Source organism: Scyliorhinus torazame, chromosome 1, assembly GCF_047496885.1.
Source record: "Scyliorhinus torazame isolate Kashiwa2021f chromosome 1, sScyTor2.1, whole genome shotgun sequence".
Classification (NCBI taxonomy): Eukaryota; Metazoa; Chordata; class Chondrichthyes; order Carcharhiniformes; family Scyliorhinidae; genus Scyliorhinus; species Scyliorhinus torazame.
In genome coordinates, this window is record NC_092707.1 from 128,504,978 (window position 1) to 128,526,259 (window position 21,282).

The 21,282-nt window shown below is 52.1% G+C and overlaps 1 protein-coding gene across 7 annotated transcripts in view; it reads left to right on the forward strand.

The window, feature by feature from the left end:
- LOC140412215 (pumilio homolog 1-like) overlaps nt 1-21,282 on the forward strand; it is a 208,390-nt gene that overhangs the window by 3,148 nt on the left and 183,960 nt on the right. For 2 of the 7 annotated variants that reach the window (XM_072500805.1, XM_072500815.1), the window contains exon 2: nt 11,899-12,027. The exons of 1 other annotated variant lie outside the window; for it this stretch is intronic. Coding sequence is in view for 1 of the 6 variants with exons in the window: in XM_072500812.1 (XP_072356913.1) it covers nt 4,217-4,307 (91 nt within the window). In the remaining 5 variants the exon portion in view is untranslated. Of the gene's footprint in view, nt 1-4,181; nt 4,308-11,898; nt 12,028-21,282 lie in introns of those variants that run through there. 4 more of the 7 variants (XM_072500806.1, XM_072500818.1, XM_072500814.1 and 1 more) reach the window with 4 other exon arrangements.

Sequence of the window (21,282 nt, forward strand, 5' to 3'; positions counted from 1 at the left end):
CCGCAGGGGTGGGGTGGGGGGGGAGAACCGGAGGACCCTCCGCAGGGGTGGGGGGGGGGGGGAGAACCGGAGGACCCCTCCGCAGGGGTGGGGGGGGGGGGAAACGGAGGACCCTCCGCAGGGTGGGGGGGGGGAGAACCGGAGTGGGGGGGGGGGGAGAACCGGAGTGGGGGGGGGGGGGGGAGAACCGGAGTGGGGTGGGGGGTGGGGGGAGAACCGGAGTGGGGGGGGGGGGAGGGGGAGAACCGGAGTGGGGGGGGGGAGAACCGGAGTGGGGTGGGGGAGAACCGGAGTGGGGGGGGGGGAGGGGGAGAACCGGAGTGGGGGGGGGGGGGAGGGGGAGAACCGGAGGACCCTCCGCAGGGGTGGGGGTGGGGTGGGGGGGAGAACAGAGGACCCTCCGCAGGGTTGGGGGTGGGGTGGGGTGGGAGAACAGAGGGACCCCTCCGCAGGGGTGGGGGGTGGGGGTGGGGGGGGAGAACAGAGGACCCTCCGCAGGGGTGGGGGGGGAGAACAGAGGACCTTCCGCAGGGGTGGGGGGTGGGGTGGGGGGGAGAACAGAGGACCCTCCGCAGGGGTGGGGTGGGGGGGGGGAGAACAGAGGACCCTCCGCAGGGGTGGGGGTGGGGTGGGGGGGGAGAACAGAGGACCGTCCGCAGGGGTGGGGGGGGGGGGAAACGGAGGACCCTTCGCAGTGGTGGGGGGGGGGACGACGGAGGACCCTTCGCAGTGGTGGGGGGGGGGGGGGACGGAGAACCCTCCGTAGGGGTGGGGAGGGGGAACGGAGGGACCCTCCGCAGGGGTGGGGGGGGGGGGTGTTGCGGGGGGCAACTGGGAGGCAACTACGTGCGGCACCACCGTGCCAGCCCCTACATAATGTGTACACATTTCCGGGGCAACATTTGTTCCTGCCCGTCTGCCCCACCGCCCAACCATAAATCCCACAGACTGCTGAGGCCTCTAGCCGTGTGGCTGAAAGGTATTGCTTATAGGGAATTGGCAATCATGGTTAAGTGAGCACTTCGCACAACCAAAGTGGATTTCCATGGGTGGGCCATGTAGCATGTGGTAGTCATTGCCTAACATCCCAATCAGTCCGTCTTGCCTGGACACTGTGCCTGAACGCTGCGGGAGGCAACACCACACATGCAGCAGCCAAAGTCTGTACACCCAGGGGATTGGACACAGCTCTGGGGACATGTTCATGGCCGGTGGTTGGGTGGGTGCGTGCCACGGGAAGAGGGGATGCCTGGATAGATGGGCCAAGGGTTTGGAGGTCAGCCCGCATTGTGAAAAAAGTGATAGAGGCATCATACTGGTTGTGCACAAGGGTGTTTATTGTGTTTAATAATTCCCCACTCTCCCGATTGTGTTCTCCTGGGAGGCTGGAGAGGGTGCCACCCGGGATGGGCTGGGGCCGTTGGTTGGAGGACCTGCGGGAGAATGGACATGTGGTTAGTGGGAGGGATGGGTCAGTCAGTAAGGCAATAACAACTCGTGTTTTAAAAAAAATAAATTTGGACTACCCAATTTTTTTTTTCCAATTAAGGGACAATTTAGCATGGTCAATCCACTTTGCCTGCAAATCTTTAGGTTGTGGGGGTGAGACCCATGCAGACACAAGGAGACTGTGCAGACTCCCCACGAACAGTGACCCAGGGCCAGGATCGAACCCGGGTCTTCAGTGCCGTGAGGCAGCAGTGCTAACCACTGTGCCACCATGCCGTCCTAACAACACGTGTTTGACACGTCCTCCAGGTGGAGCCTAGAGATTCTTCGCCCCTGTGGCGTCCACCAGCCTCATGTTGGTGACCGCCCTGTTCTCGGCCACCCCAGTCACCTCCAGGGCCTGTTCCTCGAAGTAGGAGAGGATTCTTAAGTCCGGCACTCCACGGCCAGTCTGGGCCCTCTCACGGCGTTTATGCGACAGCTTTTCCTGAGGAGACACAGAGAGGGCATCGTTAGCCACATGCGTGATTCACATTAGTGGGGGGTGAAGGAAGGGTTGGAGGGGGGGTTTGAAGTGAGAGGGGCTGTGGAAGGAGGGTTGGATGCCGCATGTAGAGTTGGGGGGAGTGTGGGAATGGAAAGGGCGGGTGGAGGTGTAGATAGAGTCAATGAATGGGAGGCAGGTTCGTGTGACGGACGGGACTGTGTTAACGACTCTCTGATGTTTCTTGCGGTCTTGGGTCAAGCAGTTGCCATGCCAGGCTGTGATGCAGTCAGAAAATATGCTTTCTATGGTGCATCTGTAAAAGTTGGTAAGAGTTAATGTGGACATGCCGAATTTCCTTAGTTTCCTGAGGAAGTATAGGCGCTGTTGTGCTTTCTAGGTAGTAGCGTTGACGTGGGTGGACCAGGACAGATTTTTGGTGATGTGCACCCCTAGGAATTTGAAGCTGTCAACCATCTCTACCTCGGCCCCATTGAGGCTGACAGGGATGTATACAGTACTTTGCTTCCTGAGGTCAATGACCAGCTCTTTAGTTTTACTGGCATTGAAGGATAGATTATTGTCGTTGCACCACTCCACTAGGTTCTCTATCTCCCTCCTGTATTCTGATTGGTTGTTATTCGAGATCCGGCCCACTATGGTCGTGTCGTCAGCAAACTTGTAGATGGAGTTGGAACCAAATTTTGCCACGCTGTCGTGTGTGTACAGGGAGTAGAGTAGGGGCTAAGTACGCAGCCTTGCGGGGCCCAGGTATTGAGGACTATTGTGGAGGAGGTGTTGTTGTTTATTCTTACTGATTGTAGTCTGTGGGTCAGAAAGTCGAGGGAACCAGAGCACCCGGAGGAAACCTACGCAGACATGGGGGAGAATATGCAAATGCCACGCAGACAGTCACCCAAGGCCGGAATTGAGCCCCGGCGCTGTGAGGCAGCAGTGCTAACCACTGTGCCACTGTGCTGCCCTTAAAAGGTGATGGGTTCAAATTTCACTCTGGGTGCAGTGTCAGAGGGGCCTCCTTTCGAAAGAGACATCAAACTGAAACTCCATCACGCTCTTGGGTAGGGATGAGAAAGATTCCACAGTGCTATTTTGAAGAAGAGCACGAGATTTGTCCAGGCCAGTATTTATGCCTCAACTGACATGCCTGGGAAAGCAGATTCTCATTATTGTTTGTGGGAGATTGATGTGGAGAAACTTGCTGCTGTGTTTCTGACATTATAACTGTCCCCTCTTCTGAAGTACTTTACTGGCTGTAAAGCACTGAGGGTGCGGACGATGCTGTACGAATGCAAGTTCTTTCTTAATTGATAGGCCTTGGGGCCACAGATGTTGCACACCCCTCAAATCATGGAATTAATATTTTACTTCATATGGGAGACTGCAATGCGTGGTGCATTGCAGCCACGCTGGCTGGGTGAAAGAGATACCACTTGCGCAAATTCCCTGCTTTTTTGCAAAAACTCTTCAAATATCTTTTCAACATATATTACGGATTTTGCTGCCACCAGTTTATTTTCGGTCATTCCATGGCCTACCAGCCCTCTATATTTAAAAATAAAAAATCTCCCTTCATCCTTTAATCTTGGGGGAGCCTGTGTAGTTCATGTTTTTAAGACCAATTATTACTTGAAAGGAGTAGTTTCTTCGCAATACATGTTTTGAACGTGTTCACTGTTTCGGGAGAAAGTTGACCAGCTCTGGAATTTCCTCCAGACACCTCTTCACCTCTCTCTATCTCCCTGTCCTTTTGAGACGCTCCTTTTGAAACCTAACCCTTTGATCCTTCTTCTGATCGCTCCGGTTCCGGTGACTGCGGTGTGGCATTTTGTTTGACCGAGCTCCTGTAAAGCATCTGGGAACATTTTACTATAATACAGGTGCTATTTAAATGTTGTTTAGACCTCTGTAAGATACCTGCTCTCCTCCAGTTCTGGCCCAGTGTGCATCCTGGACTTTAATCCTTGGTGGTCATGCACTCAACTGCTGAGGCCCTGAATTCTGGAATCCGTCACTAAGCCTCTCTATTATTCTCTCTCTCTGTTTAAGACAATCTCCTTAAAATCTACCTCTTGACCAGGATTCTGTTTCTTTCTCTGATTGTATGTGTTGTTCTGACTGTTTCCCACTTGTTGTCTCTGCTGCATTGTATCTCCCTGTCTGTATATTTGTGCTTCTGTCAAAAATAAAGCAGTGTGCTGGAGGATGTACAGTGGCTCCAGGCCTTGTCCGCTTTAAGCTCTGTAAAGCCCTTCCATCAGTCACATGGTTGATATCATACACTTTCTTATGTCACAAAGGCTTGCAACACTCACTGATGTCATTCCATCCGGATCTAAGGCAGCTTTGAATACAGGTAAGTATTCAAAGACAAACCTGACAAGCTTTTTATCGGGAGGGTGAACCTTTGAAGCAACTCTTGAAATAGAGTTTGTGTAGCAAATTTAATTTGTGTGGCAAAAATGCCCCGAGTGGAAAATGGTTGCGTGCTAACTTCCAAGTCTGGACGTTGTGGAACGTACACAATAGGAGCAGGAGTAGGCCATTCGGCCCCTTTGACCTGCACCATCATTCAACAAGATTGTGGCTGATCTCCTACCTCAACGCTATTTTCCTGCACTAGCCTCACATCTTTGATGTCTTTACTATCCAGAAATTTATCAAGCTCAGTCTTGAACAGACTCTGCGATTGAGCCCCCACAGCCTTGTGGGTGTAGAGAATTCCAAAGATGAAATGAAATGAAAATCGCTTATTGTCACAAGTAGGCTTCAACTTGTTCAGCATCACAAACCAGCTGTCTAGCCCACTGAGCTAAACTAGCTCCTGAAGTAATTCCTCCTCATCTCAGTCCTAATTGGCCTATCCGTTATTCTGAGACAGTGTCCCTTGGGTCTAGACAGTCCCACCACCCCCCGCCCGCCAGTCAGGGGGAACTTCCTTCCTGTTGCTACCTTGTCGAGTGCTGTAAGAACAGTAACCACATTTCGTCAGCTATTAAATGCTTTGTGATGCCCTGAGATTATGAAAGGTGTTTGATAAATCAGTCTTTATGTGAGGCGGGTGTGATCTCTGTCAGCAGCTGTCAGTCCCGTTCTGTGGGAAAGGGTTTTAACCTGATCCCCTATCTCTCTGATATTTTAAGTAAAAGATAAAGTTTATATAGTCCCAGGTGACCATCAGCTGCTTTCCTCTTTGAGGCAGAGAGCTGACTGGTGGTAATGTAACCTGAGGGTCACCACTCCTCAGGGGAGGGGCAAGGTTGAGAAGGTGGGGCCTTCATGAATGACCTCGGCCGTTACAGGGATTGAACCTACGCTGCTGGTCTTGCTCTGCATCATGAACCAGCTGTCTAGCCAATTGAGCTAAACCGGACCCTGGTATTTTAAGTAGTGTTGCTGTCAAGGCTCAGGGTAAAGAGTGGACATTACCAGTTCTGTGATCCCACACTCACCCAAGTAGCAGAGTCGACTTCAGGAAATGGGAAGGGGAGAAAACAGGCTGAGCCTGCACACTGGCTCCCTTTATCAAACTCTGTGGAATCCATTTTAAGTCATCCATCAGGAGTTAGACAAATCTAGATCACATTGTTTGAATTAAACCATGAATTTGATTGTTTTATGGGCAGCACAGTGGCGTAGTGGTTAGCACTACCGTCTCACAGCGCCGGAATCCCACGTTCGATCCCGACTCTGGGTCACTGTCCGTGTGGAGTTTGCACATTCTCCCCATGTTTGCGTGGGTCTTACCCCCACAACCCAAAGATGTGCAGGGTAGGTGAATTGGCCACGCTAAATTGCCCCTTAATTGGAAAAAATGAATTGGGTACTCTAAATTTATTTATTTTTAAATGATTTTAATTGTTTTGACAATGTCTCCCCTTTCCCCCTCCCCCACGCGTCATCTCTTGCTTGAGTACAGTTCCACGCTCACTGGCAATATGTACAAGTGGCTATCCTTCATGTGGAAGGCCAGGTGGGTGATGAGTATTTTCAACTGTGGAGCCATCATCACACAGCCCTGATTGTCACTCAACAATATCTACTCCTGAACTCTTTTCTTTTTTTTTAGAAATATTTTAATTCAAATGTTAACATATTTTCAACAAACCCCCCCCCCTTACAGAAAAAAGAAAAACAAAAATAAACATCTTACAACTACATCACGAATTCCCCCAATATACAAACACTCCATTAAGCAATAATAAACACAGTAGAAAACACAAAGTACCCCCCCCCCCCTCCCCCCCCCGGGTTGCTGCTGCTGACCACCTCCTAATGCTCCGCTAGAAAGTCTAGGAACGGTTGCCACCGCCCGAAGAACCCTTGCACCGACCCTCTCAAGGCAAATTTCACCCTCTCCAATTGCCATGTCGCTGACCCTGACATGTCGCTAACCCAGGCTTCCACGCTTGGGGGCCTCGCAGCTTTCCACTGTAGCAGAATCCTCCGCCGGACCACCAGGGTTGCAAAGGCCAGAATACCGGCCTCTTTCGCCTCCTGCACTCCCGGCTCGTCCGATACCCCAAATAGTTCTAACCCCCAGCTTGGCTTAACCCGGGAGTTTGCCACCTTAGACACCGTCCTTGCAATACCCCTCCAGAACCCATCCAACGCCGGGCATGCCCAGAACATGTGGGTGTGATTTGCTGGGCTCCCTGAGCACCTCCCACACCTGTCTTCCACCCCAAAGAACCTGCTCAGCCTCGCCCCTGTCATATGCGCTCTGTTAAGAACCTTAAATTGTATCAGGCTAAGCCTGGCGCTAGAGGAGGAAGAATTGACCCTACCCAGGGCGTCCGCCCACGAACCCTCGTCTATCTTCTCCCCAAGCTCCTCCTCCCATTTACCCTTTAGCTCCTCCACCGAGGTCTCCTCCTCCTCCTGCATCTCCTGGTGGATCGCCAAGACCCTGCCCTCTCCAACCCACACCCCCGAGAGCACCCTATCCTGGATCCTGAGTGCTGGAAGCAGCGGGAACTCCCTCACCTGCAGTCTTACAAACGCCCTTACCTGCATGTACCTGAAGGCATTTCCGGGGGGAAGCCCAAATTTTTCCTCCAGCGCCCCAGGCTCGCAAACGTCCCATCTAAAAACAGGTCCCCCATCCTTCTAATTCCTGCCTTGAGCCAGCTCAGGAACCCTCCATCCATTCTCCCCGGGACGAACCGATGGTTCTCCTGGATCGGGGACCAAACCGAAGCCTCTACCTCACCCCTGTGGCGTCTCCACTGCCCCCAAATTTTCAGAGTCGCCGCCACCACCGGACTCGTGGTGTACCTAGTCGGTGGGATCAGCAACGGTGCTGTCACCAGCGCTCCCAGACTCGTGCCCACACAGGACGCCATCTCCAGCCTCTTCCACGCCGCCCCTTCCCCCTCCATTACCCACTTGCGTATCATCGCCACATTGGTAGCCCAGTAATACCCACACAGATTAGGTAACGCTAACCCTCCTCTGTCCCTACTCCGCTCCGGAAACACCCTTCTCACCCTTGGGGTCTTTTTCGGCCACACAAATCCCATGATGCTCCTACTGACCCGCTTAAAAAAGGCCTTAGCGATCAGGATGGGGAGGCACTGGAATATAAAAAGGAACCTCGGGAGCACCGTCATCTTCACCGACTGTACCCTACCCGCCAGGGAGAGTGGCAGCATATCCCACCTTTTAAACTCCTCCTCCATCTGCTCCACGAGCCTCGTCAAGTTGAGCTTGTGTAGGGCCCCCCAGCTCCTGGCCACCTAGATCCCTAGGTACTGAAAACTCCTTTCCGCCCTCTTCAGTGGAAGCTCGTCTATCCCCCTTCCCTGGTCCCCTGGGTGTACCACGAAGAGCTCACTCTTCCCCACGTTGAGCTTATACCCGGAAAAGTCCCCAAACTCCCTGAGGATCCGTATCACCTCCGGCATCCCCCCACTGGGACCGCCACATACAGTAACAGGTCATCGGCATACAATGATACCCCCCCCCCCCCCCCCCCCCCCCCCCCCGGACCAGCCCCCTCCAGTTCCTGGACTCCCTTAAAGCCATAGCCAAAGGCTCAATTGCCAGTGCAAATAGCAAGGAGGATAGGGGGCACCCCTGCCTCGTCCCCGGTACAGCCGAAATTATTCCGACCTCCTCCAATTCGTGGCCACACTCGCCACTGGGGCTTTGTAAAGTAGCCTAACCCAACTAATGAACCCCTCCCCGAACCCAAACCTCCTCAACACTTCCCAAAGGTACCCCCACTCCACCCTATCGAAGGCCTTCACCGCGTCCATCGCCGCCACTATCTCCGCTTCCCCCTCCACTGCAGGCATCATGATTACGTTAAGGAGCCTCTGCACATTGGTATTCAGCTGCCTTCCCTTAACAAAACCCGTTTGGTCCTCGTCAATCACCCCCGGGACACAGTCCTCAATTCTGGTAGCCAAGTCCTCAATTCTGGTAGCCAACACCTTCGCTAACAGCTTTGTGTTCACGTTGAGGAGAGAGATTGGCCTATACGACCCACACTGTAATGGGTCCTTGTCCCACTTCAAGATCAGCGAGATTAGCGCCCTGGACATCGTCGGGGGTCGGCCCCCCCCCCCCCCCCCCCCCCCGCCTCATTGAAAGTCCTCACTAATAGGGGGCCCAGCAGGTCCATGTAGCCCAAAAGGGGCTGTTTAGCACAGGGCTAAATCGCTGGCTTTGAAAGCAGACCAAGCAGGCCAGCAGCACGGTTCAATTCCCATAACAGCCTCCCCGAACAGGCGCCGGAATGTGGCGACTAGGGGCTTTTCACAGTAACTTCATTTGAAGCCTACTTGTGACAATAAGCGATTTTCATTTCATTTCATTTCATTTTTCATGTACTTACGGTAAAATTCCACCGGGAACCCATCTGGCCCCGGTGCCTTCCCCGCCTGCATATTCCCCAGCCCCTTAGTCGGCTCCTCCAGCCCTACCGGTGCCCCAAGCCCAGCAACCTGCTCCTCCTCCACCCTCTGGAACTTCAGCCGATCCAAAAATCGACACATACCCCCACCTCCTTTGCGGGCTCAGACCTATACAGCCCCTCATAAAAGTCTCTAAATACCCCATTTATTCCCCCCCGCACTCCGCACCGTGTTCCCCCCTTTATCCCTAACTCCCCCAATCTCCCTCGCTGCCTCCCGCTTCCGAAGCTGGTGTGCCAACATCCGGCTAGCTTTCTCCCCGTACTCATACACCGCCCCTTGCGCTTTCCTCCACTGCAACTCTGCCTTCTTGGTGGTCAACAGGTCGAACTCGGCCTGGAGACTTTGTCGCTGCTTGAGTAGTCCCTCCTCGGGGACCTCTGCATACCTCCTATCCACCCTTAAAATCACCCCCACCAATCTCTCCCTCTCCTCTCCTTCTTCTTGTGGGCCCGAGTGGAGATTAGCTCTCCCCTAATCACCGCCTCCCAGACCACCCCCACCTGCACCTCCCCATTATTGTTAGCCTCTAATGCACCCCCGGATCCGCCCGCTCACCACCTCATCCGCCAGCAAGCCCACATCCAGGCGCCACAGCGGGCGCTGGTCCCTCTCCTCCCCTAGCTCCAACTCCACCCAATGCGGGGCATGGTCTGAGATGGCTATGGCCGAATACTCCGTGTCCTCCACCCTCGGGATTAGTGCCCTGCTCATAACGAAGAAGTCTATCTGGGAGTAGGCTTTATGGACGTGGGGAAAAAAAAGAAAATTCCCTGGCCCCCAGCCTGACAAACCTCCATGGGTCCACTCCTCCCATCTGGTCCATAAACCCCCTCAGCACCTTGGCCGTCGCTGGCCTCTTACCCGTCCTGGACCTGGAGTGGTCCAACGCTGGATCCAGTACCGTGTTGAAGTACCCCCCCCCATTATCAAGCTCCCTGCCTCCAGGTCCGGATCCGGCCCAACATGCGCCGCATAAATCCGGCATCGTCCCAATTCGGGGCATATACATTCACTAATACCGCCCGCACCCCCTGCAGCTTACCATTCACCATCACTTACCGACCTCCATTGTCTGCCACAATGCTCAGCGCCTCAAACGACACCCGCTTCCCCACCAAAATTGCCACCCCTCGATTCTTTGTGTCAAGCCCCGAGTGGAAAACCTGCCTTACCCACCCCTTTCTCAGCCTAACCAGATGTGCCAGCCTCAAATGCGTCTCCTGGAGCATAACCACATCTGCCTTCGGTCCCTTCAGGTGCGCAAACACACGGGCCTCTTGACCGGCCCCTCACAAGTTATCAGCCGGATGGGGGACTCTCTCCACCCCCACCCCCCCCCCTCCCCCCCCCTGCCGATTAGCCATCCCCTTTTCTAGGCCAGCCACGTGCCCGCGCCTCCCGCACTCTCCATTCCCCCCAGCGGCAGACCCACGCCCCAGCTCTCTCTGAGCGCTCCAGCTCCCCTTTGGCCAATGCAGCAGCAACCCAGTCCGTCCCCCCTGTCCCCGTCCCCCCCTAGCTAGGTCCCCCCATAGCACTCCCATAAGTCAGCTGACTCCTGCTGACCCCGGCCACTCCCGCCACTCCATCGACCCCCAAGTGTGGTAGTCTGCCCCCCCCTCCTGTCCATCAGCGGGCGTTCCTCTCCAACACCGCCCCCACCCCTTCCTTCCCTAGCACGGGAAAAAGCCCGCACTTTCCATCAAACCGGCCCCGCCCTCTCTGGCACAGCTCCCTTTTGCGTCCTAATCCCAGCTCCCCCACCTCGGGCCTCCCATCTCCCCTCCCCCGAACGGGGCCCCGTCCTTCCAACCACCGACGCTCACACTCTCACAAACCCCCCCACTTTGAACCATTTCACCCTACCCCACCCAGCACCCAAGGAAACAATACAGAACAGAACAGAACATCCCCCAACATCCCCCAAAGCACAGTAACCACAGTAGCCCCCCGCGACCTCTCCTCACAACCGACCCTCAGTCCGTGTCCAACTTTTTGGCCTGAATAAAGGTCCACACCTCCTCTGGCGTCTCAAAGTAATGGTGCCGGTCCTTAAATGTGACCCACAGTTGCGCCGGCTGCAGCATCCCGAATTTCACCCCCTTCCGATGCAGAACCGCCTTAGCCCAATTGTACCCGGCCCTCTTCTTGGCCACCTCCGCGCTCCAGTCCTGGTATATACAGACCTCTGCATTCTCCCACCTGCTGCTTCGCTCCTTTTTTGCCCATCTTAGGACACACACCCTGTCCACCAAGCGGTGGAACCGCACCAATACCGCCCGCGCCGATCGTTAGACTTGGGACTCATCGCCAGGACTCGGTGGGCCCCCTCCAGCTCCAAGGGCCTCGGGAAGGCACCCGCGCCCATCAACGTGTTCAGCATCGTGACCACACATGCTCCAGCATCCGACCCCTCCGGGAGACCCAGAATCAGCAGGTTCTTCCTCCTCGACCGATTCTCCATGTCCTCGAACTTCTGTCATTTCTTATGCAGCGCCTCGTGCACCTTCACCGCCAGGCCCAATATCTCGTCCTCATTCTCCGAGGCCTTCTGCCACACCTCCCGGATCGCCGCCCCTTGGGCCTTCTGGGTCTCGACCAGCTTGTCGATTGAAGCCTTCATTGACTCCAGCACTTCTGCTTTCAATGAGAAACCCCTGCTGCTCTTGCGACCATTGCGCCCGCGCTGTCTGATCTTCACCCGCTGCCATTTTGGCTTTCCTCCCTCGCACTTTTCGCTGCACCAGAATTACTTTTTTCACCACTCCACTCCTGGTCCAATCCGTACAGTGCCGGGGAAATCGTACTGTCACCTTCCCACACTGGGAACCGTCAAACAAATGCTGCTGGGGCCCCTAAAAAGAGCCCAAAAGTCAGTTTCTGGCGGGAGCTGCTGAACGTGCGACTTAGCTCAGCATAGCTGCAACCGGAAGTCCCTCCTGAACTCTTTTCAAGAGGAAGTCACTGGATAGCAACCTGGAAGCGAATCATTGATTTATTTGTCTGTATTTCTTTTCTTCACAGAGGCCCAATGGTAATCCTGACTGAGCTAAGCTAACTCCATAGAAACTGGTATCCAGACCCAATACCTCCTGGTCTGTGCAACGCTGATTGTCACTAGTGGTGCCATTGTCCATTGGGCCACCGGGGAGCGTGAGTTTTTAACTTCATAGAACCTTGCTTTGCTGTGTTATACAGAGACTCTTCTCACCGCCCATAAAATAATTCACACCTCAGTATTGTTTCAGATATTTTTAAATTTTTTCCAATTAAAGGGCAATCCACCTAGCCTACACATCTTTGACCTATGCAGACAGGGGGAGAATGTGCAAACTCCACATGGACAGTGACCTGGGGCCGGGATCCAACCCAGGTCCTCGGCGCCATGAGGCAGCAGTGCTAAACCCTGTGCCGTCACACTGCCCTTGGTGCAGATAACTTGCGCAACGATAGTGTTTCTCATTTATAGGCCTGAGGCATTGGACATTTGAACCCGTGAGGGCTCATCTGATTGAGGTAGCGAAGAGCTGAGTTACGCCGACCGGAACACTGGTTCTAGACACCATCTTGACTCTGTGTTGAGGTAACTGACCTCAAATATGGGCAGAATTACAGACTCCGTAAACTGTCCTTGGTGCTTGTGAGTTAGCGAAAAGATCCCCCGGTCCTGTCCGATGACCTGGCCTCAGCTAGAGTATTGATCGCATTCTGGCTACCACACTTTATAAACTATGTCAAGGCCTTGGAGTGGAGATTTATCAGAATGGTCCCCTAGGGTGATGAACCTTAGATAAGCTGGGGTTTAACCTGGTGCTCAAAGTTTTGAACCATGTTGACAGAATGGTTAAGCAGAAACTGTTTCTGTTGACACGAGGGTCAGTTACCAGAGACACAGATGTAGGATAATGGTGCAAAAAGAGACTTGGGAGAGATGAGAATTTTTCTTTATGCTGCAAGTTACTATCTGGAATGATATGCATGATAAAATGGTAAAAATAGACTCAGGGCCACGATACTACATGGTTTCTGAACCCACATACTGGGAGTGTAGCATCGTGGTAATGGACCAGTAATCCAGAGGCCCAGTATAATTTTCTGGGACAGGAGTTCAAATCCCACCACAGCAGCAAGTGGAATGTAAATTCAATTATAAAATCGGGAATATAAAGCTAATCACAGGAGTGGTGACAACCATCATCGATTTTTGTCAAAACCCATTTGGCTCACTGATGTTCTTTAGGGAAGGAAATCTGCCGACCTTACCTGGTCTGGCCTACACGTGATTCCAGACCCACAGCAATGTGGTTGACTCTTAACTGCCCTCTCAAATGGCTGGGAATATCACTCTGTTCAAGGGCAATTATGGACTGGCGGCAAATGCTGGCCTTTTCGGCGATACTCACATCCCATGAAATAATTTTTTAAAAAAGTAATTGAGGGGTTCCTGCCCTGATACTTGAGGCTACGGCTCAAATTACTTCAATACTCTCCAGAGTGTGTGTCTGTCTGTGCGAGTGTGTGTCTGTCTGCGCGAGTGTGTGTCTGTCTGCGCGAGTGTGTGTCTGTCTGCGCGAGTGTGTGTCTGTCTGCGCGAGTGTGTGTCTGTCTGCGCGAGTGTGTGTCTGTCTGCGCGAGTGTGTGTCTGTCTGCGCGAGTGTGTGTCTGTCTGCGCGAGTGTGTGTCTGTCTGCGCGAGTGTGTGTCTGTCTGCGCGAGTGTGTGTCTGTCTGCGCGAGTGTGTGTCTGTCTGCGCGAGTGTGTGTCTGTCTGCGCGAGTGTGTGTCTGTCTGCGCGAGTGTGTGTCTGTCTGCGCGAGTGTGTGTCTGTCTGCGCGAGTGTGTGTCTGTCTGCGCGAGTGTGTGTCTGTCTGCGCGAGTGTGTGTCTGTCTGCGCGAGTGTGTGTCTGTCTGCGCGAGTGTGTGTCTGTCTGCGCGAGTGTGTGTCTGTCTGCGCGAGTGTGTGTCTGTCTGCGCGAGTGTGTGTCTGTCTGCGCGAGTGTGTGTCTGTCTGCGCGAGTGTGTGTCTGTCTGCGCGAGTGTGTGTCTGTCTGCGCGAGTGTGTGTCTGTCTGCGCGAGTGTGTGTCTGTCTGCGCGAGTGTGTGTCTGTCTGCGCGAGTGTGTGTCTGTCTGCGCGAGTGTGTGTCTGTCTGCGCGAGTGTGTGTCTGTCTGCGCGAGTGTGTGTCTGTCTGCGCGAGTGTGTGTCTGTCTGCGCGAGTGTGTGTCTGTCTGCGCGAGTGTGTGTCTGTCTGCGCGAGTGTGTGTCTGTCTGCGCGAGTGTGTGTCTGTCTGCGCGAGTGTGTGTCTGTCTGCGTGTGTCCGTCTGCGCGAGCGTGTGTCTGAATGTGTGGTAAAAAGTGTAAGACACTGAGAAAGGTGTGCAAGTGAGTGTGAGTCTGCCTTACACCTAGTCTCCAGTTTTCTGTCATTTTCACCACCACACATCAACATATACGCATTCACCCACCCACTCATACTGACCCTTCCACACCGTGTTGATTTTTATTACATGATCTTTGTTAACTTAACAATGTATTGCTTTGACATGCTGTACTTTTGCTCAGCAATTGTTTTGATCCGTAAAACCTCAACTTTTGTTTTGAAATTCAGTTTATTGTTGTGCCAAATCTTGGGCTGGATTCTCCGCCGGCGGGGATGCTCCACTTTGCCGGCAGCCCGTGGGTTTTCCGACGGCGTGGAGCTGCCCCACAATGGGAAACCCTATTGACGTAATGGAGCATCCCTCCGGCGGGGTAAAATAGAAATGTGGCGCGGCTGGCGGAGAATCCAGCCCCTTATCTTTTTGATATTTGGGATGGCACGGTGGCACAGTGGTTAGCAGTGCTGCTTCATGCTGCAAAGGACCCGGGTCCGGGCTGTCTGTGTGGAGTTTGCACATTCTCCTCATGTCTGCATGGGCCTCGCCCCCACAATCCAAAGATGTGCAGGGTAGGTGGATTGGCAGCGATAAATTGTCCCTCAATTGGAAATTCTTCCAAAAATATATTATCCCCCCCCCCAACCCAAAAAAAACAAATAGGTTGGACAAGCCGGTCTACATCGTGGATAAACTTCTCTTGGTCAAACTACCTACTGTCCAGATCACTGGCTGGGGAATGACCAGTTGGCAGAGATACCAAATAACCAATTGTGAGTTGTCACCTTCAAGAGATGAGGGAAGGAAATTGGGAAAACAGAAGAGTGAGGGCAGCACGGTGGCGCAGTGGTTAGCACTGCTGCCTCAAGACGCCGACGTCCCAGGTTCGATCCCGGCTCTGGGTCACTGTCCGTGTGGAGTATGCACATTCTCTCCGTGTTTGCGTGGATTTCGCCCCCACAACCCAAAAGATGTGCAGGGTAGGTGGATTGGCCACGCTAAATTGTCCCTTATTTGGAAAAAATTGATTGGTACACTAAATTTATCAAAAAACCAAATTTATAACAAAAAAGAAGAGTGGACGAACACACCAAGGTTGCTGTGGCTGATCTTCATAGATATCATAGAATTTACAGTGCAGAAGGAGGCCATTCGGCCCATCGAGTCTGCACCGGCTCTTGGAAAGAGCATCCTACCCAAGGTCAACACCTCCACTCTATTCCCATAACCCAGTAACCCCACCCAACACTAAGGGTAATTTTGGACACTAAGGGCAATTTATCATGGCCAATCCACCTAACCTGCACATCTTTGGACTGTGGGAGGAAACCAGAGCACCCAGAGGAAATCCACGGGGAGGATGTACGGGCAGCACGGTAGCCTTGTGGATAGCACAATTGTTTCACAGCTCCAGGGTCCCAGGTTCGATTCTGGCTTGGGTCACTGTCTGTGCGGAGTCTGCACATCCTCCCCATGTGTGCGTGGGTTTCCTCCGGGTGCTCCGGTTTCCTCCCACAGTCCAAAGATGTGCGGGTTAGGTGGATTGGCCATGATAAATTGCCCTTAGTGTCCAAAATTGCCCTTAGTGTTGGGTGGGGTTACTGGGTTATGGGGATAGGGTGGCGGTGTTGACCTTGGGTAGGGTGCTCTTTCCAAGAGCCGGTGCAGACGCGATGGGCTGAAAGGCCTCCTTCTGCACTGTAAATTCTATGATAATCTATGATGTGCAGGCTCCGCACAGACAGTGACCCAAGCCGGAATCGAACCTGGGACCCTGGAGCTGTGAAGCAATTGTGCCATCCACAATGCTACCGTGCTGCCCCACGGTATTTGAACCCATTTAAATTTGCGATTGTCTTTGTGGTGTGTGATGCCTCACACTGGGGCAAGCGTCCATGTGTGTGGTGATTTGTACTGGGGTATGGTTCCATTTGTGTGGTGATTTATACTGGGGTATGGTTCCATTTGTGGTGATTTTTACCAGGTTAGGGTTCAACGTGTGGTGATTTATATTGGGTTAGGGTTCCATGTGTGTTGTGATTTATAGTAGGCTATGGTTCCATGTGTGTTGTGATTTATAGTAGGCTATGGCTCCATGTGTGTTGTGATTTAGACTGGGTTAGGGTTCCATGTGTGTGGTGATTTATAGTAGGCTATGGTTCCATGTGTGTGGTGATTTATACTGGGTTCGGGCCCCATGTGTGTGGTGATTTATACTGGGTTCGGGTTCCATGTGTGTGGTGATTTATACTGGATTAGGATCCCATGTGTGTGGTGATTTATAGTAGGCTATGGTTCCATGTGTGTGGTGATTTATACTGGATTAGGATCCCATGTGTGTGGTGATTTATACTGGGTTCGGGTTCCATGTGTGTGGTGATTTATACTGGGTTCGGGTTCCATGTGTGTGGTGATTTATACTGGATTAGGATCCCATGTGTGTGGTGATTTATACTGGATTAGAATCCCATGTGTGTGGTGATTTATACTGGATTAGGATCCCATGTGTGTGGTGATTTATACTGGGTTCGGGTTCCATGTGTGTGGTGATTTATACTGGGTTCGGGTTCCATGTGTGTGGTGATTTATACTGGATTAGGATCCCATGTGTGTGGTGATTTATACTGGATTAGAATCCCATGTGTGTGGTGATTTATACTGGATTAGGATCCCATGTGTGTGGTGATTTATACTGGATTAGGATCCCATGTGGGTGGTGATTTATACTGGATTAGGATCCCATGTGTGTGGTGATTTATACTTGGTTAGGGTTCCATGTGTGTGGTGATTTATACTGGATTAGGATCCCATGTGTGTGGTGATTTATACTTGGTTAGGGTTCCATGTGTGTGGTGATTTATACTGGATTAGGATCCCATGTGTGTGGTGATTTATACTGGGTTCGGGCCCCATGTGTGTGGTGATTTATACTGGGTTCGGGCCCCTTGTGTGTGGTGATTTATACTGGGTTCGGGCCCCATGTGTGTGGTGATTTATACTGGGTTCGGGCCCCATGTGTGTGGTGATTTATACTGGGTTCGGGCCCCATGTGTGTGGTGATTTATACTGGGTTCGGGCCCCATGTGTGTGGTGATTTATACTGGGTTCGGGTTCCTTGTGTGTGCGGTGAATTGTACAAGGTTAGTGTTCCAGGGGAGGGATTTACTGGCTGTTCATGCCAGCAGGAAATTCCAGTCCCGATGCTGGCGTTCTGATTTCCCGGTGACGGGTGGTGCTGCCACCAGGAAATCCTGTTGATAACGGCAAGATCAGTAGATCCCACTGGCGAGTCACCTCCACCGCCGAAAAGCACGTGGCGGAGTGGTCAGTAAATCCTGCACCACGTTTGTGTGTGTCTGTGGTGATTTATATTGGGCTGTGGGAGGAAGGCGGATCAGTTGGATGATCAACCCTGGTCATAATAATCTTTATTAGTGTCACAAGTAAGCTTACATTAACACTGCAATGAAGTTACTGTGAAAATTCCCTAGTCGCCACACACTCTGGCACCTGTTCGGGTACACAGAGAATTTAGAATGTCCAATTCACCTAACAAGCACTTCTTTCGGGACTTGTGGGACGAAACCGGAGCACCCGGAAACCTCCGCAGATATGGGGACAACGAGGGCGGCACTGTGGTACAGTGGTAGCATTGTTGCTTCACAGCACCAGGGACCCGGGTTCGATTCCTGGCTTAATGAATGGCGGAGATGGCTAGAAGGGCTAAATCGCCGCCTCCTGCTATTGTTTATGTTTCCCCCACGTCTTTTGCCTAGAATATGGATCCAATGTCCATTTTTTCCATTTGAAGTGCGTACTGGCTGAAATCAGCTAAATGCCAGACCAAAGGTTGAACCTTGGATTTTATGAACCGTGTGGATTAACCCAATCATTTTCAAACTCACGGTCATGATCTGCGGGTGAGTCGAGGGCATGTGTCGGGAGGGTCGCGGGGCCATTGGTCACGGCATTCCCAATCACGGGATGAAGGTCCAATGGCTGGGACCTGCTTCTACAAATGCTGCCCGTGACTGGCTTTCAGAATGCCGACAGTCCTGTACCTGCGTGCCCCCTCACATGTGCGCAGGCCCAGAGCACAGCGAGGCAGAATGCCGCCTCCTATTGTCAGCGAGCTGACCTAGGAACACATTCTTTTAAAAAATCGATGGCGTCTTCTCTCCAGAAGCACGGTAGAGAGCAGGTCACGTGTTCCGTACACTGCCGTCACAAGCTCTGGGCGTGAGAGAGATTCCTCCATTTTGTCGCTGCTAGTAGTGCTGGTGTGAGATCCAGGGCTTCTAGAAGAAGCTGAAATCAGAATCAAAGCAGTATAAAGAGGATTTCTTGAGGTATGGGTTTATTAAGTGTGCCAATGCAAATCAGGATGCAAAGCTCATGTGTGTTATGTGCAGGGAAGTACTGGCAAATTAAAGATTAAAAAAACTCAAAACTTCAAAGATATTTGAAGACTAAGCATGGTGAGTTTCAGGACAAACCTCTTGATTTTTTTCAAAGGATGCAGTGAGATATTAAATAATCTGCTGAAGTTCTTCGCAGAAATGTAACAATAAATGACAAAGCAAGTGAGATCGTGAGGATCAAGCAGGCTCACCTGTCAAGTTAAAGGCAAGCAAAAATGGTGGGTTGCGAAGTTTGGGCAGCGTGGGTCGCGAAGGTCGGCCGGAGTGAGTCACGAAGGATGGCCAGTTGATAAAAATGGGTCCTGGGCAAAAAAGTTTTAAAAGCACTGGATTAATCTACAAGGAGTGCGGAGAAGGGATCTAATATTCATCAGCCATCTGCTTATCACCACGATGTGCTTATCACCACTACCTGCTCCTGTTTTCTAACATGTGATTGATGCCAATGAAGAACAAGTTAATTGCGGCACAGTGGTTAGCACCACTGCCTCACAGTGCCAGGGGCCTGTGTTTAATTCCAACCTCAGGCCACTGTCTGTGTGGTGTTTGCACGTTCTCCCCATGTCTGCGTGGGTTTCCTCTGGGTGCTCCGGTTTCCTCCCACAGTCCAAAGCTTAGGTGGATTGACCATGCTAAATTGCCCCTTCATGTCCAAAAGGTTTGGTATGGTGGTTACTTAATGTCCAAAAGGTTAAGTGGGGTTCCTGGGATAGGGTGGGGGCGTGGGTCTAGGTAGGGTACTCTTTCCAAGGGTCAGTGCAGGCTCAATGGGCCGAATGCCCTCCTTTGACACTGTAGGGATTCTATGTTCTAACTATGTTCTATGTTCGAACATTGAGGACTTCAAAAGTGCACTTTGTGAGGAACAAGCTATTGTTCCGCTAGAGTACGCACTGATCCTGGTGTGATACCTTATCAGGAGAATCTATAAGTCCAATTAATATGCGGCCAGTAGATCTACAGATCTGTATGCCTGCAGTTCACTTGGCCACTATGAATGATGCTGCCAGTTTAGAAAGAAGGATTTGCGTTTATGTAGCAACTTCTACAACCTGTTGATGTCCCAAAGCGCTTTATAGCCAAAGGGATACTTTGGAAGTGTAATCACTGCTGTAGTGCCAGAGAGGTGTCAGCCAATTTCTGTATTGCAAAACAAGCAGACGGTCTGCTTTTTTTACGATGTTGGTTAAGGGATAATTTTGGTCAGGGGACCAGGGATAATTCCCCGACTTTATGGTTACAGGGAGGTAGCCACACCCAAGGTACAGGACAAGAGTAGCTGGGTTACAGTCAGGGGAAAGAAAACAAACGGGCAGACAGTGCAGGGATCCCTCGTGGCCGTTCCCCTTCAAAACAAGTATACCGTTTTGGATGCTGTTGGGGGGGATGACCTACCGGGGGAAGGCCCGAGCGGCCAGGTCTCGGGCACTGAGCCTGGCTCTGTGTCTCAGAAGGGAAGGGGGGAGAACAGAAAAACAATAGTGATAGGAGACTCAATGGTTAGGGGAACGGATAGGAGATTCTGTGGTCGCGAACGAGAGATATGTTGCCTCCCGGGTGCCAGGGCCAGGGATGTCTCCGATCGAGTCTACAGGATTCTTAAAAAAAAAATTTAGAGTACCCAATTCATTTTTTCCAATTAAGGGCCAATTTAGTGTGGCCAGTCCACCTATCAAATCTTTGGGTTGTGGGGGCGAAACCCACGCAAACACGGGGAGAATGTGCAAACTCCACACGGACAGTGACCCAGAGCCGGGATCAAACCTAGGACCTTGGCGCCGTGAGGCAACCGTGCTAACCACTTGCGCCACCGTGCTGCCCTGTCTACATGATTTGTAAGGGGGAGGGTGAACAACCAGAAGTTGTGGTGCACGTAGGCACCAACGACATAGCTAAGAAAAGGGATGAGGATCTAAAAAGTGATTTTAGGAAGTTAGGTTGGAAGCTAAAGAGCAGGACAAGCAGAGTAGTGATCTCAGGATTGCTACCGGTGCAAGTGAGACAAGGAACAGAGAGCGAGTGCAGATCGCAGTGGCTACAGAACTGGTGCAGGAGGGAATGCTTCAGATATGTGGATCATTGGGATACCTTCTGGGAAAGGTGGGACCTGTACATGAGGGACGGATTGCACCTAAACTGGAGGGGCACCAATATCCTGGGTGGGAGGTTTGCTAGAGCTCTTCGGGAGGGTTTAAGCTAGTTTGGCAGGGGGATGGGAACCAGAGCTATGGATCAGAGGATAGGGTAGCTGTTGAACAGGCAGAAATAGTATGCAGCGAGCCTGTGAGGAAGGATAGACAGTTGATAGGGCAAAGTTGCACTTGGTGGAATGGGTTAAAATGTGTCTGTTTCAATGCAAGGAGTCTCCAGAATAAGGGAAATGAACTTAGAACATGGATCAGTACTTGGAACTCGATGTTGTGGCCATTACAGAGACATGGATTTCACAGGGGCAGGAATGGTTGTTAGATGTTCCGGGGCTTAGATGTTTTCAGAAGAATAGGGAGGGAGGTTGTGGTGAATGTATTCACCATAATGCATGCATAATGCCATAACCTGTGACCTATGACCTGGAAGGGTGATATGAACTGCTTCCAGGTACTGTAACCCCGG